The following is an 18,161-nucleotide window of genomic DNA, read 5'->3' as shown; positions in this document are numbered from 1 at the left end:
GTGACCTGAGAGAGCACAGCCCCAGCCCCCAAAACTCTGGACTGGGAACAGAAAGTTGAGTTTGGCACAGTAAAAACCTAGGCTCATAGAAACTGCAGGAGATTCTTCTTCTGTAAACATGAGAGCACATCTGAAGCGAGATCAGAAAGAGAACTTCCACTACACATCCACTAATTACACTGCAAACCATCAGTGCTCCAGCACAGATAATAAAGAGAAATGAACACTGAAGGATACTTTGATGTACTTCTTAGATAACTGTGGTACTTCAGAACTGGCTTCAGTTCAAACATTCTAAACAGCTCAGGCTGAGATCTGCACGTCAGATGGAGAATGTGTCGGTGCACAACCAGGCTTTGAAACGCATGCATGGTGGAGCAGCACCCAGGCAGGGAGTTCAGAAACAAGCCAAGATGACCCTCTCCAGTTTAACCTTCCCTGCTCCAACACCTGCAAACCCACTTCTCCTTCACATAAGCTAAACCCAAGTGCAAAACATTGCTGAAGTCATTCTTACCAACCCCTTCTGCAGCCTGGATTGGCCCCGGTGCCTGTTGGCTCAGTGCAGTTTGAGCCATGGCTACAGCCCAGAGCAGACTGTGAGCTCCAGCTCTGCCCACTGGCCTCCAAGGTTTTCCTTAGGAAGAAACCGAAAGTAAGAAGTACAGCACTAAGCATGTCAGTCCTGAGGGAGGACCAGTTCTGGTGCCCCCACTGTCAGAGGCACATGGGATTGCTGGAGTGGGTCCAGAAGAGGCCAGGAAGATGATCAGAGGGCTGGAGAACCTCCCCTATGGGGACAGGCTGGGAGAGTTGGAGCTGTTCAAGCCTGGAAGAGAGAAGGCTCCAGGGATACCTTAGAACAGTCTTCCAGTGCCTGAAGAGGCTACAAGAAAGCCAGGATGAGACTTTTTACAAGGGCTTGGAGTAACAGAACACAAGAGATTGGATTGAAGCTTGAGGAAGGCAGATCTAGACTGGAGATTAGGAAGAAATTCTTTCCAGTGAGGTTGGGAGAACACTGGAACAGGTTGCCCAGGGAGTTTGGGGATGTCCCCTCCCTGGAGAAGTTCAAGGCCAGGTTGGATGAGGCCTTGAGCAACCTGGGCTGGTGGGAGGTGTCCCTGCCCATGGCAGGGGATTGGAACTGGATGACCTTTAAGGTCCCTTCCAACCTAAACCATTCTATGACTCTCTCGAGCTGGATAGGTCTGGGGGGTTCACCACTGGTTAATTTACATGACCAAGCTGGCAATGGTGATAAGAGCACAAAACAATCTCCCCTCACTACATCTTCCTCTGGAAGCCCCAGCTGAGGACACAGAAAGCACATCTGAAGCACACCCATGAGCTCCACGAAAAATCAGCAGGCATTTTTACACCACCTCACCCATAACCCACACAGGGCAGCTGCTGTCAAGATCACACCTTGTGAACAGCCTGTGCCAGCAGATGCTGTGGCTGAATGCTGCCACTCAGTTTAAACACTGCAGAGCATGGGGAAGAGCCCATCTTGCTCACCCATCACCAGTTACAGTGCTGAAGGGAGACTTAACAGCTCCAGGGCCGAGCATAGCACATGAGCAGACCCAGTCTGTGGCCCCAGGTTATGCACATGCTCCACCAACCACAGCTCTTCACAGCTACCCAGGGGCTCTCCTGAGCCAGCCTTAAGGACATCTCACACGAGGGCCCAGCGTGGGGCACCAGAGGGGAGGCAGGGAGCTCTCAGATGCCAGTATTTGCAGGCTCCCTGCCACCAGCGTGTCCCCACACGTTTCCAGCGTGTTCCTTTCCAAACAGCTGCAGCCCACTGGCACTGCTGAAGGGTTTCATGACATTAAGGAAGAGCCATGAGCCCACTGCTGGTCCTGCCTGCATGCTGAGCCACCCACATGGCCACCCCCTTGCCTCAGGTGACAGGACACAGAGCATGGCACTCACCTGCCAGCTGGGTCCTTCCCAGCACCTACACAGCTTACTGCCCTTGACCTCAGTGAAGCCTTGGTGCCTGTCTCCCAGTGCAGCACTCCTGAAGGCACCCAAACAAACAGCAGAGGAAATCTGAACACATCCCACCATGAAGATTGGTTTAAGATGTCCTTTCCTTAAGAGGCAAAGGAATCAGCTCTCATTTTATTTTCAGGGTGCAGCAGCAGCAGCTGGGCCCAAGGAAAACAGAGGTGGAAATACTTGTCTAAAGCTCTTTCCAAAACACTTGCCTCTGGACCATGGACCACGTCCACACTGCACAGTGCTGGGAGCAGATCGAGCAGTCTGGCATTTCAGAGCCCGCTGGGAGCCACTCTGCAGTGGAGGGGCAGCCCTGGGCTTCTCTCCCTCAACTACCTGCCTACTGCAGCTGAGTTACAGCCAGGGGAAAGCACTGATGAGAGAAACCCTGCAGGTCCCGGCTCTCAGGGTCCAAGTTCACTATTTCAGGACAGATCTGGTGAGGCAATGTGCATCTTCCCCTCTCTCCTAAAATAGCTTTCCTGGATCCCATGCTTCAAGCTCCCAGGCAGCAAGTCCTGCTCACATGGCAGTTTCAAAGCAAAGCAACAACATCAGAGTGCCTCCTATATTTATAATTACAGCTTAAATAACATTCCACCTCCCTTCTAATGTTTCTCTCAGGCTGCCTTTGGGGCCTGCTCTCGGCGACAGCAGCTCAGAGACGTTTCCAAACTGTAACTCACACTTTGGTGACTCAGTTTCACTTGCTCCAGACATTTCTCACTTGAGGGGGACCCCTCCCAGGAAAAAGCTGCAAGTTCTTCCTTCAGAAAGCATTATAAAAAGAGAGGTTTAAGGGCAGACTTCTCTTTGGTACTCCCAGAAAGGTTCAGCAGAGCAGCAGGTTCAAGAGCTCCCTGTACAAACCCATCCATCTGCTTTCAGCTGGACTTCTGGGTTGGGTTTAAGTTGCAGGTGCATGGAGTAAGGAGTGACAGGATCTTCATCTCAAGCTGTAAGATCATTGTGTAAGTCAAGGTGGAAAGAAATAATGCTACCAAGAGCAAGGAAAGGTGAAGGCTGCATGTAGCAGCCTCATAAATGATTGATTATTCAAGCAAGAGAATGGTGAGAACAGAGCAAAACTTCCTGAGGAGCTGAAGCTGCTACTGCTGTGAGATCCCTGCTTCTCAAACCACAGCCTTTATTGGTGCAAGGGGTCAGAAGTGCTGCAGTTCTAACCCTCACAGTCCAGGCTCACAGCTCTGCTGTGCAAGTTCAGTCAGGTAAGATGGATCTTGCCCCTGTTGTTTTTTAACTGAGAGTTCCTTGATCCCTCTGACCATGGGAAGTGATAGGAGACAAGGGTACTCAGCACCTCTTGGGGTGATCAGCCCCAGGATGTACTTGATGCTGTGAGAGTGTAGCTGGACACAGAGAGAGAGCAAAGCACCAGCTGCTTGCACCAAGCATGCTCAGGAAGTGAGCAAACAAATCACTTCTCTTTTGGAGACCCCCAGGTTTAGATCTCCTTCTGGTCAGAAGGACTGCTCAGGTAATCTGTGTTTCTAGACAACTGATCCACTGTGCAGCAACCTCATGGTCTGAGAGCCTGCTGAGTTGTGCCAGGGAAGGCTTGGAGCATGCAAGGACCCAAGGGCTATGAAGGAGCTCCACCAGCACCACTCTGTGCAGGAATGCTCACATCACTGTCAGGTGATAACGATTTTTCCTTAGCAATAAAGGCAATGAAGCTGGCAATTGTGAACAGAAGTGGAACTGATTACCAAAGGACTGGAAACAGATTTCTCCCTCATGGCACATTCATAGAATCAATAAGGTTGGAAAAGACCTCAAAGATCATCAAGTCCAACCTGTCACCCAGCACCTCCTGACTACTAAACCATGGCTCCAAGTGCCACATCCAATCCCCTCTTGAACACCTCCAGAGACAGTGACTCCACCACCTCCCTGGGCAGCACATTCCAATGGCTAACAACTCTCTCTGGGAAGAACTTTCTCCTCACCTCCAGCCTAAGCCTCCCCTGGCACAGTTTGAGACTGTGTCCTCTTGTTCTGGTGCTGGTCAATATTTAAAACCAGAGAAACTCTGTGGTGCTCTGGTGAAAGAGGATGAAACAAGCCATGGGGACAAGTTAGAGGGGTGGCTAAATGAGATGTAGCCTCAGCCCAGCCAGCAATTAGCTTTTGGGAACTTGGTGTCTGCTCCCCAGCCTCCTGCTGAGTGATGCAAGCAGGGCCCCTATAGAACATGTCAGATGAAAACTGCCTGCCCAGCTTTGGGGACTGTTTGAAATCTGGACTTCAACCACAGCTTTGATGTGGTCGTGGACCGAGCATGTTCCCACGAAGTTTGAAGTCTTCTTAAAGCTGCAGAAGGGTAGCACAAGGACACTAGGAGAGTGCAGGAGGAAAGCTCTGGCGTGGGGGTAACGTGGAAAGGGTTTCCTGTCTGCTGGCAGTGTACAGTGTAACCAAAACTACTCAGAGAGGTTGCTTTCTGTTGAAGAGCTGTGGTATTTTCTTAGAAGAAACTTCAGATGCAAATTAAATCCAGGAAATCAAGTGAGCTACAGCTATTGAAATAGGAGGGGAACAGAGAATGGGAAGGAGGAAAGAGCAACACTTCACACTGCAAGGTAACACCCCAGGGGTGCACTTACACAAGAGCTTGAAGTGAGTCTAGGCAAGTGCAAGTTGTGTGTCAGAAACCTGTCCACACCACATCAGCCTGACAGAGATCTTCTATCTGTTTCACCTTGCTAAGAGCAGCTTAGGCACAATGTTCCCTTTTGATTCCTCCCCTGCTTGCTGCTGGGAACACTCAAAACTCTTTTCCACATTGTAAATCTCTACTTTTCATTTAACTTAATGCAACTTGAATGATGCAACCTGATGACAGCAAAAGCATTTCTTGTTCCATGCTGTGATGAATCCATAGCCTGGGGTCCCAGGACACCCTGCCCCCCTTTGCACTGCTCCTCAGAGCATCCCAGCACCAAGACATCACTTCACCCAGTTTTGGAGTTGGTATTGAGTCAACCAGAAGGGAAAAGCACCTTCAGATTACACTGAAAAAAATCTTCAGCCCTCCTGAAGGTAGAGCAGGAGGCAGTTCATGGCTGAACCCTAAGAAAGTCCCCAGTCCCAGAGGGTTTCAGCTTGGGGCATGGTTTAGATTAAAATCCTATCTGGCCCCACAGCTTTGATGGAATTTTTGTTCTTCTGCGTCAAGGCTGAGAGGGACGGACTCAGACAAAGCACTTGACACGTACAGGCTCCAGCACACAAACAACTGATGGTTTCCATAGAAAATTAGGGAACAGAGAAACTGAACTAACTCCAAAAAAATGAATCCCTAATTTTGTAATAAAGGCCACATGGCCTGCTCCACAGGAGGGGCAGGACCGGTGCCTCCTCACCAAGCACCACTGCCAAGCTCGGCTGGGGTGCGCGCAGCTCCGTATCTCAGGACGCATCCTGGTGTCTCAAGGCAAGGGGAACAGCAGGGCTCACCTTGTCCCTCAGCAGAGCATCTGCAGAATTCACTCTTGAGCCCTGAATTCAATCAGTGAATGAGCTTACTCCAAAAAAACCCCAACCAAAACCAACCAACCACACAGCACAAAACCCAACACCGTGGTCTGGATTCTTGTGGCTGGATTTGAATCTCTTATCTGTGCTCACTGGAACAGTTTTGGGCTGGGCTGCACACAAACAACTTTCCTGCATTCAACTGAACTGAACACAGTTCAGCAAAGCAGAAAATTAATAGAAATGCCATTTGGGAGTTTAAATATTACAAACACCTTCAGCAAGGCTTTATCACTTCTACATCAGACTCTGGATTCTGCCCTAATTTGGTAATGAAGTGATAGTCTGGTCCCCATCTCACGAATCCCAGAGCCCCAAACTGGCCTCCACTGGCCATCTTCATGGGCAAACCCCTGCTGAACAGCATTGCTGCCCCTCCAAGTTCATACAACAGGAATGGTTCTTGCAAAGCTTTTTGGATGCAAGCTGAAAACTCATTTAGTTGAGAATATTTTATTGTGGAAGAGGATATGGAAAGAGAAGTTAAAATGATAAAGAGACCTGAATAGAAAAGCCATGGTTATAAATGGAACAGTTGCTGTAAGCAGACAGTTCTGTACATCCACATCTGTTCCAGTTCAAAGCAGTTCATGTGAACCAGGGGAAGAAACTATTTTTTTCCTTGGGTTTCAGCACTGCAAACCTATCTGCATCCAGGCCAGGGGACAGAGGAGGAGGAGGAGAAGGAGGGAGGAAGCCTCAGCAGTGATGGGCTACAGCCTGAGTTTCAGCAAGATGGGACTGCCACTGACATCTCTTCTTGCCTTTGCCATTTTCCACTCCTGCCCCCAATATTAGAGGGCAGAAGAGAGCATCAACACTTGCAAATACTTACAGCAGTCTAACTTGCTTGTTTCTGCTGACCCCAAGGCAGCTGTAGCTTAACAATAGCTCTGGGTTTGTTCCTCTACTCACAGATAGTTTTTGCTTCACAACTGTCCCTTCTGGGGCCATTTTGATGACAACATGGGAAAAGCAGCACAGCCAGACAGGGAAATAAGTATGTGAAAGCAACGAGAGCACTCCAGGACTCAGTCAGGTTCCAGAGGCGCTCAGATTTCCTGCCTATGGACAGCTCAAACACTTCCCCTACCCACTTCAGTTATATCCCTCTTCTGTTCTATCCTCTTTTCTCTCCCTTTGGAATCTTGACAATAAATTAGGAAAAAAGAAAGCAGCTGAAAAAAATAAATGGATGTGGTACCAAGAAACAGAAAGGGCAATGACATCAAACTTGGGAAAGGGTGAGAGTTGAAGTGAGCTCCCTGGTCTGACTGCAGAACCAAACTGCAGAGGAGGGACATGCCCCTGTCACAATCTGGCTACGAGAAGTCTTTATGCCACTCCTTACATTATGAGGTGACAGCACACACACACTGCCCAGACAGTGCAGGGGACTGAAAAGCCTTTTTCTTTGAAGCATCAGGTGTCTCACCCTGAGGTTGAACCACGTCTGCTAGCATCCCTGATCTTGTTTGGCACCTGCAGAACGTGGAAGCTTCCCGCAAGCAAGTCTCTGTAGGCAGCTCCTGGCACTGACCAGCAGCGTGCTTGAGTTGGTCAATGCAGAGTAATTGCTGGGCTGAAATCAATCACAAGCTCCCAGGAACTGCTCTGACAAGGTTTTACTTTAAAGATTTAGTGCCCTGACCAGTGGGATGCTGAACTCCTCAGCTACCATTAGACATGTGCCTCACTGTCACAGTTACGATGGATCACTGCTAGCTTCCCATGAGCTCTGCTCTGGAATCCGTCTGAAATGCAAAGATGCTCCACTTGAACTGAACAGTTCTTACACCCCCTTGCAGAGAAGCATGGCTGTAGTGTGAAACCCTGTTCATGTTTGGTGGAGAAAACACTGTGCAGGGTGGGGGAAGTGCTGCAGCTTTCCCTTGAAAGCACAGAGGTATGGAAGGTGTTGGGACACGCAAGAGGGTCTTGCACTCAGTTGCCCACTTCCCACCAAAGCCAGGGCTGTTTGTATGCTTAAGTGCTTCACTGGATGAGGGCCAGAGGGCACAGCAAATTTCAGGACACAGCTCTGATGAGCTATTTTGAGAAAATACATTGAAGAGAAGGGAAAAAAAAAAGAAAAGAAGAGAGGAAAAAAGGGAAAGCTTTCATTAATTTATAGGAGGAGGACAACAGGGATCTTGCTCTGGAAACCTGCACCTGGCTCTTAACTGAAAGCTTGGTAGCAAGATGCTGCAAGGAGAAAGCTGAGAAATGAAATTAATTTCTCTGGCAGTTTGAAACTATTCACTTTAAAAGGCTTAGACTTGATTTCTGTGCCTCTGGTGTGGAGCAGAGCATTTACACTCTAACCCAAAACCTCTTTCTGCTCTTCCACTGGTAATCAGTATGCACTCCTGGGTTTTTATTATCCAACCACTCCATTACATTGTCAGATGGACTTCAATGGTTAAGATTAATTAAAGATACTTTATGCCAACACACACAAGAAGTCCTTATGACAGTGTAAGGATGGTACCAGCAAGCAGTTCCTCTGGCAGCTGATGACCTGTCATTACTCACAGCCTCTTTGAAGGATCAGATTCACCCTCATTTGAAAATGACAAATAAGCTATTTCATTCGGGCCGGGCTTGCCAGGGTGGTGGCACCCAGCAGTCCCCTGCAAGGGAAAGAGTGGCTAAGCACAGCCTGAACTCCAGCTCTGAACTAAGGAGCACCTCCAACAATTTCACCCTGCTCAATCTGAGGCGGATCCACACCGCTCTGCTTCTTCCACTCTCACCTACACTGTGCACAGGGCTGAATCCTGGACAAGTATTACCTCCTCTCAGCTGAGTCAGTTTTGAGTGAACTGAATGAAAATTCTGGTTTTCTGTTACCTGCTGAAGCCCTAAACTTGACATCTTCAGCAGTGGCACATCACAGGAGCTCTGTGACTGCAAACGAATGTGATGCAAGAGGAGTTGCTGTGCTCTCCCAAAGGCTCCTGAAGTCCTTCGAGATCTGTGTGTAAAGGTACACCTTCCATTTCTAAAGCAGGTACGAAAGGGCTAGGATGTGATTTCTGTGTTCAGCCTTTGCTTCTCAGCCTGGTTTCCTACCATGTGAATTAAAGGAGTGTCTCCTGCGTGTCCTCAAGTACAACTGTTCAGGAATGGCATCTGATCCTCCCCTGAGAGCCCAAATACCATCTTACATCTCAGGGCACAGAGTACAATACTCCTACAAAGGAACTGGGTTTGAAACACAAATCTGCAGCACAGGAATAGTTGTCTCTTCCAGCTGAAGTACATCCTGGCAGTGTACCTTAGGCAGCTTTCTTGTGCTCTTCAGCTGGTCCCAGCTATCTGCCCAATGGATTATTGACACCAGGTGTAAAGATGAAGTAGCATTTCAAATCTGTGCCCCTGCTGATGTCAACACTCAAGGCTAGGAGGCTGTTCCCAGGCCAGTTGATGGAGTCTGCAAACACAACCCTGCTAGCACAGTGCTGGTACCCACATCCCCTGAAACCTGTGACAGCCACGTGCTCTGGGCTATGCAGTGCTGTCCCTGCCTGCTTATTGAAGTCTTTCATTTCACTCACAGGAACAGCAAACATGGCTCTTGGGGGGGAAGGTTATTGTTTTTTGAAGCTTTGATTCCTTTTACTTAACTTGACATTTAGAAGGGAAGCACAGAAAACTTTTGCAGTACCCTACACAGCAGCCCTCAGAGGCAAAAAAACCCCAGCACCACCAGCTGAGGATGAAGCTCAAGGAGTATGGTTACTAATGAGAAGAGCAAGAAGAAAAGCTACCCAGAAGAAGCAAACCAGGCCTGGTGCACAGGAAAACATGAAAAATGGATTTATTGGCAAGATGTGAAGAGATACATGGGCAGTGTATGGGGTGGTGCTGGCTTAGGCTGTGATGGAGTTGATTTCCTTCTGTTATCTTCCTCTAGATACAAGGTCAAATGACATCCCAGCATACTGCACTGACCTGACCTGCATTCAGGTTCACTTAATCACCTGAAAGGAAAGCTAAGGAGTACTCAGATCACACCCTTGATACATGCTGGTAAGAAGAATTGGAAGATGTCAATACCCAGGCTGAGTTACCCTGTTTGTTGGCAAGTCCCTTCTGCCCCAGGACACAGAGTCAGTCCTGTTTGCCATCCCTCAGCACACAGACAGCAGAGAGCTGCACTCTCCAGTATACCTTGCAAGGTGTCTTTCCTACTTATCCTCTCTTACAGGATACAAATGTGCTGCTTACCAACAGCACAGAGGCACTCCCAGAACGTGTTCTGGGAATGCAAATGATGCTCAGCATGTTTTAGGTCAGATCCCTTCACATTTGTAATGAGCAACCAAAACTACAGCACATTCTGCTAGCATTGTACAGAGCAGCCTTAACTTTGGGCAGGCAAGCCCCAAAGAAAGGAGCCCACGTCCTAAAAGTCCCAATAACGTTCACTGAAGCTGGCCTGAAGCTTCCGACTGCCTTGGGGCACACTATCAGCAGCATGATGAATGGACTGGATGCCCAAGCAGACTTAAACCTCTTGATGTACATTGCTTGAGCTGATTAAACTGTTGCTTTGGACATAGCTCTGATCAACATTGGGGGCTGGAATAATCAACTGGACTCTCACCCAGGTTTTGTTATTGTACTGATAAACCAACCCTGACAAATGAATGAATAACTCATTGCACAATGCTGCGAGGTCTGAGCGCCTCAGAAGGCGGCTCAGAACGCAGCAGCAGTCACTCTTGCAGCTCTGTCTTGCCTTGTGCAAGACCCCTGAGACACAACCCCAGAGCTGTTTCACACAACTTTCCCTTCATGAGCCCCAGGCTGAAACTCCTACACCTGCCTAAAATCCTGGAAACAGGCTGGCTCCACATCCTTTGCTGGTGACTCAGGCTGATTTCTGTTTACACTCCCGTGAGCTGAAGGATGATGATGACTAGTAGCTGCACAGATAAATAAAGCATATTAAGTCACAGGAAGTAAAAAGGGAAAACCATTAATTTATTTTTAGAAGCCTGTTCTTGCCATTCATCAGAGGGGGGGAAAAAAAAGAGCATTCAGAAGTATGCAGCAAGATACAAGCATCTGGATGAGGTTTGCTGACCACATACCAACAGTCAGACTACACACAGAGAACCATTTTCCTTCTTTAGCCCAGTCTCAGACCCTGTGCCAGGAACACAGGACACAGACAACAGTGGAGTAGCTTCCTCTAGTGAGCCTCAAAGAATGCTTTCACCACCCATGCTACACACAGCTGCTTCAGCATGGCCTTACCCTCCCAGTGGTCCTACAACACTTCCCTTCTGGATACATCATGGCACCACTGTTACAGACCTATTCCATCAACAGTGTCCATACAGTGTTACAAACATGAGAGAAGGTCTCAGGATGAGGAAAAGGACTTGGGGGTGCTGGTGGTGAAGAAGCTCAACATGAGCCAGCAGTGTGCACTCACAGCCCAGAAAGCCAACCAGATCCTGGGCTGCAGCAAGAGAAGCAAAGCCAGCAGAGTGAGGGAGGTGATTCTCCCCCTCCGCTCCACTCTGCTGAGACCCCACCTGGAGTACTGTGTCCAGTGCTGGAGCCCCTATTACAGGAAGAATCTGAAGATGCTGGAATGTGTCCAGAGAAGAGCCACAAGCATGAACAGAGGGCTGGAGCTCCTCTGCTATGGACAGAGAGAGTTGGGGCTGTTCGATCTGGAGAAGAGAAGGCTCTGCGGAAACCTTATTGTGGCCCTCTGGTATCTGAAGGGGGCTACAAGAAAGCTGGGGAGGGACTTTTCAGGGTGTCAGGGAGTGAGAGGACTGGGGGGATGGAGCAAAACTAGAATGAGTAGATTGAGATTGGATGTGAGGAAGAAGTTCTTCCCCATGAGGGTGGTGAGAGACTGGCACAGGTTGCCCAGGGAGGTGGTGGAAGCCTCATCCCTGGAGGTGTTTGCAGCCAGGCTGGCTGTGAGCAGCCTGCTGTAGTGTGAGGTGTCCCTGGCCATGGCAGGGGGGTTGGCACTGGATGATGCTTGAGGTCCCTTCCAACCCTAGCAATTGTATGATTTTGTGATGTGGATCAGCTTCTCCATGCCCATGTTAACCAAACCCAAGGAGGTGATTCATCACAGAGCTGGCTGCTCAACTCCCAGCATGCCTACAGGACCCTCCTTTTCCCTCCTTGTGCTGGGTTGCCAAAATAACCTGCATCCATCACTGGAAGGCCTTTCCAGGACAACAGTGCCACAGCACACTGTGATGAATTTCATGGTATTTGCATAAAAGCTTCCATCATTTGCAGCCTGCAGCAGATTTCTGCTGGGAAATCATATCACAAACAGAAAGCTATAGCACAGTTTGAATCCTTGCCTCCCAACTCCGGGAAGAGAAGAAAGGCAAAGCAGGTTCCTTGAGCTGTCTTGTGGTACATCAGCAGCCAAGACACTGTAGTAGAAATGATGAGGCAGAAACACAGAACAGGATTGGCTTTGGGCACATTTCTGCCACTTTCCTAAACCCTAAAACTTTGATGACTAGCCCTGAAACTTTCACCTTGGCTGCTGTTTCTCTTATGAGCCACTACAACCCCCACACAACATCACGTTAAAAAGAGGAGGTTTAAAATGTAATGAATGCAGAGTCCTCTGAATCCTGTTATCCCTGTGATGCCACTGAAGTCAGTATCTGTCCACTTCTCCTATTCACCTTTTAAAAGTGTCTTGAAGCTGCACTGGAAATGTAACTTCGTTGCCAAGCTTCTCCCTCCTTTCCTAAGCAAGTGCTGTGAGAAGTGTTCCTGTCTCCCTGGGCAGAATTCTTCTTTGTCAGCCTCACCAACACACAGTTCCCCATTGCACAGTCCAAGCTTGTTCTGCAAGCAGGACAGCAGCTGACGTCAGTGAAGATGTACAAGAGACAACAAATATTTGCCATGTGTTTAGAAAACAAAGTTTGTTCTCCTCCCCTTCATTCTAGTACAGACTCATCTCCCTGGACAGGATAAAAATAGAGGGAGAGGTAAAGCAGCAGGACTGGGAGCCAGGACCACGCAACTTGTAATCACTGATGTCATGATAGAAGTTAAATAATTGATAAGATGTAAAAACAGAGCAGCCACTGCCTGCAAACCACTTAGCCTCTTCCTAACAGGTCTCAGATTGTGAACTTCTGGGGCACTCACAGTTGTGTCCAAAGAAAAGTCAGCAGTGCTTGGAGGGAAAAAGCCCCCCAAAAGTTCTGGTTTTCAAAGCTGCAGTCTGAAAGGACATTGCAGTGAGGATATAGATTATTAATATGCCACTCAGAATGAGAATGTACATCCAGGCCTTTGCACAGATACAGAGCTGCCAGGAATAAATCAGATATGGAGATAAGGTAAGCTGGCAAAGATGCTGAAGAGGAATGGTTGGATCCAGCCTTGCTCCTGACTTTTTATCAGCTCAGATCTGGAAATAGCCACTGGAATGGCTGGAAGGACAAACTGCCAGAGAAGGTTCAAAGATGCAAACTGTGGGAGTCTGAAGAAGACACTAGCATGTGGGCCAGCCACAGAGGAGAGGCAGGGACAAGACATTGGAAACAGCAAAGGGGGCACAAGCGGCAGGACAGGAGGCACAGCACAAAGAACCAGAGCAAGTGAGAGGCAAGGGTGCGTGCAGGGAGCCAGGTCAGCTGTCTGCAGATAAAAGCTGAAGGATCCCAGGAGGTTAGGGGGCAGGGAGAAGGGCTGGCCCTCCCACCAGGATGCAGGACTACTTTCAGAAATAGAGGGGTGAGGGATGCAAATCAAAGGCTAAACCGAATGAATAGAAAACTCCTTCCCTTGAGGGCATGTGGGCTAGCCTAGGGAGCTGCAGCAGTGACTAATGCAGCCCAGCATGAGGAGCTTCACTTCCTGAGCATCCAGAGCCTCCCAAGCCTTGCAGCCACTGTGGTTGGATCTAAAGGTCTACAGTTACCATAAATTACCTTGCAGTGACCATGCAGACACCACAATCTTTTTGCTCTCCGAAGTATCAGAGAAAAGCTGTGTGCTGTTACTCACATTGCTCAGACCTAACAGCTGGCACAAGATGACTTAGCACCACTGAAAATAACAGCCTGATAGAGTCTCAGCAAGGCATGGAGCTGCCAGCCCCTGAGAAATCTGTCATTTGTAAAACCCCTCTTGGGGTTTGTACCTACAGCAGAGCTGCAAGGCCTGCCATAATCTCAAGCCTGGCAGCAAATATGGGTGAGGTCAGGAAGGTGAATATTCCCAGAGTGGCACACAAGATAAACTGCTTTTGTAGTCTCTGGAAGTAAGCAGAACTATCTCAGGCCACTATCACTGGCTTGGCTTGTGTGATAAAGTATGAGGATGTGTGCAGAAGTGTTTTGTTGGGGTTTTTTGGTCAGAATCCCCGAAAACACTTGCAAATAATAAAAGTGGTGGCTTCTGCTCATGGAGCTCATCACTCTAATGGCAAGAATCTAATAGTCACCTATACAGCAACCCAACGACTCTACATGACATTAATACTTGATAGCTTAATCACTTCAAAGTCCACATCATCTTGTCAAAGGACAACAGCAAGGACTTTGGACAGGTCCTCCCCTGGAGCCTGCTCAGCGCTTCTGCCTTACCCAGCTCTCCTCACTGCGCTGACCACCTCTGCAGGAAGCGAGGATCTAGCAGAGGATTCAGCTTTTGGAAGGTGCGGTGAAAAGACCTACAAGTGTCTTGATGATACTGAGCAGGACACCGAGCTCTGTGCTGGTCCTCAGGAGCACCGAGCAGGACACTGAGCTCCAAACCTGGCTGCACATGGCAAAACAACCATTTATTTCAGGCTATGCTCTCAGCGAGAGCAGCTTCTCCTTCTTTTGCCTCCTGGAGAAGTGTCTGGCCAGGAGAGGGTGGCCTGCCAAGGCCCCAGCTGCATAAGATGCTAAGCATGCCCCAAGGAGTGCTAAGTAGCCCCAGTGAAGTGGGAGGGAGATGAGTGAACTTCTCATTCATCAGCCTCTCACACAGTAAAGCCCCGGCGTCTGTCATGCCTGTTCCTGTCCCTTCCATTCTCCCTTTTCCCCGAAGCAAGCTCTAATTTTCCAACCACAGCACGTCCCCAAGCATTTCCTTCTCTCAAAATCACCGGAATCCAAGGGGTGTAATTAAAGTCAAAAGGGACTCTCTTCCCTTCCTGGTGCCAATAAATACTGCTGCTTCCCAGGGCTGCTCTCCTGCCTTCTGTTTTGGCAGGCTGCTTTTACCCCGGATTTCATGTCACACCCCTGCAGCCACAGAGCTACACAGCCCTCACCAGGGCACCCACCACATCTGACTCTGCAATGCCCCTTTCCCACCACCTCAGCACTCTGGAAGAGCTGTCAGTGATGGACAAACTGCCTGCTGCCAGTCTTGGCCAGAGCAAGGCACACTTCCAGCAGCCACTCGGCAAGCCGAGGCACAGGTCTGCAGTCCAGCAGGCAGGCAGAGCTGTGGCTCCATCTGTGCCCAGCCCCAGAAATTAATAAGCTATTACTACAAATTAAAATATTCAGTTAATGATGTGCATGGCTGCACATTCCAGAGCTGGAAAAGGAGTCCTAATTAAATCAATACAGTTATTAGTCCCTTGTCATCTTTGATTAATTATTATCTTAATATGCTTCCTCAGTTTCACTGTTAATGGAAACAGCTGCAGTACTAGCATGGGAAGCAGGGTGCTACAGATGGGAAACCATGCTGGAAGTCCCAGCTTTGGGCTGAGGAATGTCTTCAGAGAAGAGGAGGGAATCATTTCATTTTCTGGGGGACAGACTGATGCCATTTAAGTTGGTGACAAAAAACTCTCATGGGTTTCAAAGGGGGTCAGATGTTCACATGGGGAATTTTTGATTGCCGAAATCTGGGGAGCAAAGACTCGGCTCCTGATCTCGTGTTCAGTCCCGAGCGCTTCTCCCCGTGCCGCGAAGCCTTTCTCTGATGTGCCAGGACATCATCACGGTCCCTTCAGAACCCAGCATGCCAGCCCCTTCCCCAGAGCCCACCCCAATTCTGACCCTTGCCCCTCCCTCATTAGATGCAGTGGTCAGCCCACAACATAAAGCAGCAATTGGCATGAAATTAGCTGGCAGGCATGAGCTGTGATGTCTGGGTGCTCAGGGCAGAGAGGAGCTGAGGACACCTGTCCTTTCATGCTGCCGAAAGCCAAAAATAATGTACTGAGGTCACTTTTTTCCTTGCTAGTGAAAAGTAAAACAGTGCTTTGGATGTTGGCAACTGATAATATTTACCCAGAGCTCAGAGCACCATAGGCTGCTCTTCGTTTTCCTGTTTTCTGTCATATTCTGACTGACCCCAACTTTTACCTAACTCCTCGTAACAAGCACCAGAGTATAAAGATGACAGAAAACCACCAAGGACCAGTCTCCACGTGTCTTCCCAGCAATAAAAGCAAAGAAGTTACCAAAGACCTGGACAGCATTTGTATCATGACATGTGGATCTGCCATGGAATTAGACAGGAGTTTCATCTTATCCAAAAAGAGCCTGTTTGTAGAAGCTGCTGCTAAGTTATCGATAGCAATACAAACAAGCCCCTTGGACTCAGCAATGAAGCTGGTACACACTGATCATGCTTCTAAGTCAAGTAAATAGAGAATGCCTCTTTAGAGCACTATGTAAAGTTTCCCAATGATAAAAAGCCACTCAAACACTTTCTCAGGACTCTCACCCTATCACTGTGATTACCTCATGATAAATTGCCACCTGCCCCATGAGTAATGGTGGAGCTTTCCAGTGCCAGTTTATCATCTAGCCCTCTTACTGATATCTCTGTTAATGCAATGAGGTAACACTTCAGCTCCCCAGGTCACTTGCTGTCCATCTCACTTTTGAGAAGTTCAAGCTCCTCCTGATTTTAATGAAGAAGTTACCACAGAACAAGCGGGGAGGTACAGAAACCCTGTCCCCCGCTACCCAGCTACGAATCCCAGCTGGTTTGTGTCAAACATTCAAGAAATAGTTCTCTTCTCATTCTGGGTGCTCTGGCTGGGTCTGACAAGCCCACAGCATTTCTTTCAGCAACGGGCTGAACTCCAGTGAAATACTTGGCCATCTAATGAGTAGACTCCAGGATAACAGTTTTCATGGGAATCCAAAAAGAGGGAGTACAGAGGAGGGCTCCCCACGCTATTCTTAGCTGCACACAGTCAGATTTGGAATTTTGATTGTAAAGGGTGGAATTTATGATGGTGCCATGCTAAATTTACTTCATTTGTATACAATTCAGCTGGATAATCAAGTGTGCTCCAGGGCGTTCCTGGTTAGCATCTCCCTTCTCCTTTTATTGTCTCTCAACTGGTAGGAAGAACGCCCTCGGTAAATAGTGCTGGTAAAAATCTGCTCAGCTATGTGTGAGTGGAGGCTTGGTACACCCTGCATGCAGGGTATGTGGGTGCACATGCAGGCACACAGACACCAAGCTGTGATTTATTTCCAGAGGGAAGCCAAGGAAATTCCCACCCCCTACCCTTTAAACGCTCTGCTCGTTGGCTCTAGACATTCCCTAACTTCTCAGCCAAGGAATGTATTTCCCCCCCCCCCCCCACCTCCACCCCCTTTCCAATATATATAATTTACTTTGCTGCACACATTAGTTAATGATACGGAGACACACGGTTTAGCCAGTTCTGTAAAAGCATTACTGACACGCTGAGGCAGAACCATTTCATTTCAGAAGACCTTTTTCTCTTCTTTCTTTTTTTCCCCCCTCTCGTCTTTCACAGCACAGCCTGAATTAACAGCAACCATCAACCCGAGGGTTTACCCTGTATACTTTGTACTCTACTTCTTCATAATTAGATCGGCTTCCCCGGGGTTAGAAGAGCTTTTAATTGCTGCCTTAATGTGGGTTCCAAACTCTTTATACTGTTTAATGCTTTGCAAGGGGGGGATATTTGATTTCGCTGGTCCTTTGCAGAGATCATGCCTGGATTTTTAAAAATAGTCGATGAAACGCTAATAATAAATCCCTTATCGGGGCACTCCGGCTGCCCGCGGAGCCCAGTTCCCAGCCGGGGAAGCCGCATACCCCCGGGCGCACCCCAGCCCCGCACCTTCCCCGCCGCCTGTGACTTACGCGGTCCCCAGGGCGCGGCGGGCGGCAGCCTGCGCAGGTGGATCTCATCCTTCTCCATCTCCTCCCCGAGTCCCGTAGCCCGGCTGCCTCTTGGTACCAAACTCAACTTGACAGGATGCCTGCTCCTCCCTTTCCCCTCCCGTCTCCAGTGCCTCGCTCGGGGCAGGGCGCGTTCATCCAGCGAGCGGCACCGCGCAGCTCCCCGCCGCCCCCCGGCCACACTTTAAATACGGGCGGCGGGCGGCGGCCCGGCCCGCCGGGAGCGCGGCCCTCGCCGGGGACCGGCCCTCCTAGTGACGCCGCTGCTGCCGCCGCTCCTTCCCCGCCCGCCCGGCACCCGCCGCCCCCGCGTACCCTGCGCGGGGCTCCGCGCCTACCTGCGCTGACAGCGGCGGCGGAGCTGCCCCTGACCTTGGGCGCCGGAACGACGGCGGCAGCTGCTGGCAGGCGGGAGCAGCGCGGCCGCGAAAGGTCAGCACGCC

General features: G+C 49.3%; 1 protein-coding gene across 5 annotated transcripts in view; it reads right to left on the bottom strand.

The window, feature by feature from the left end:
• The window catches only part of ANO1 (anoctamin 1), an 84,476-nt gene extending 66,581 nt beyond the window's left edge, over positions 1 to 17,895 (bottom strand). For 4 of the 5 annotated variants that reach the window (XM_068148401.1, XM_068148402.1, XM_068148404.1 and 1 more), the window contains exon 1: positions 17,680 to 17,893. In XM_068148401.1, the coding sequence (XP_068004502.1) occupies positions 17,680 to 17,737 (58 nt within the window). In that variant the 5' untranslated portion in view covers positions 17,738 to 17,893. Of the gene's footprint in view, positions 1 to 17,679 lie in introns of all 5 variants that reach the window. The other variant, XM_068148406.1, reaches the window with a different exon arrangement.
• Positions 17,896 to 18,161: the final 266 nt, after the last annotated feature.

The sequence above is a fragment of the Melanerpes formicivorus genome, unplaced genomic scaffold, assembly GCF_026170545.1.
Source record: "Melanerpes formicivorus ecotype bairdi unplaced genomic scaffold, bMelFor1.0.p_v2 SCAF_16, whole genome shotgun sequence".
Lineage (NCBI taxonomy): Eukaryota > Metazoa > Chordata > Aves > Piciformes > Picidae > Melanerpes > Melanerpes formicivorus.
Note: the sequence above shows the minus strand (reverse complement) of the source record. Positions and strands in the feature narration are given on the sequence as shown.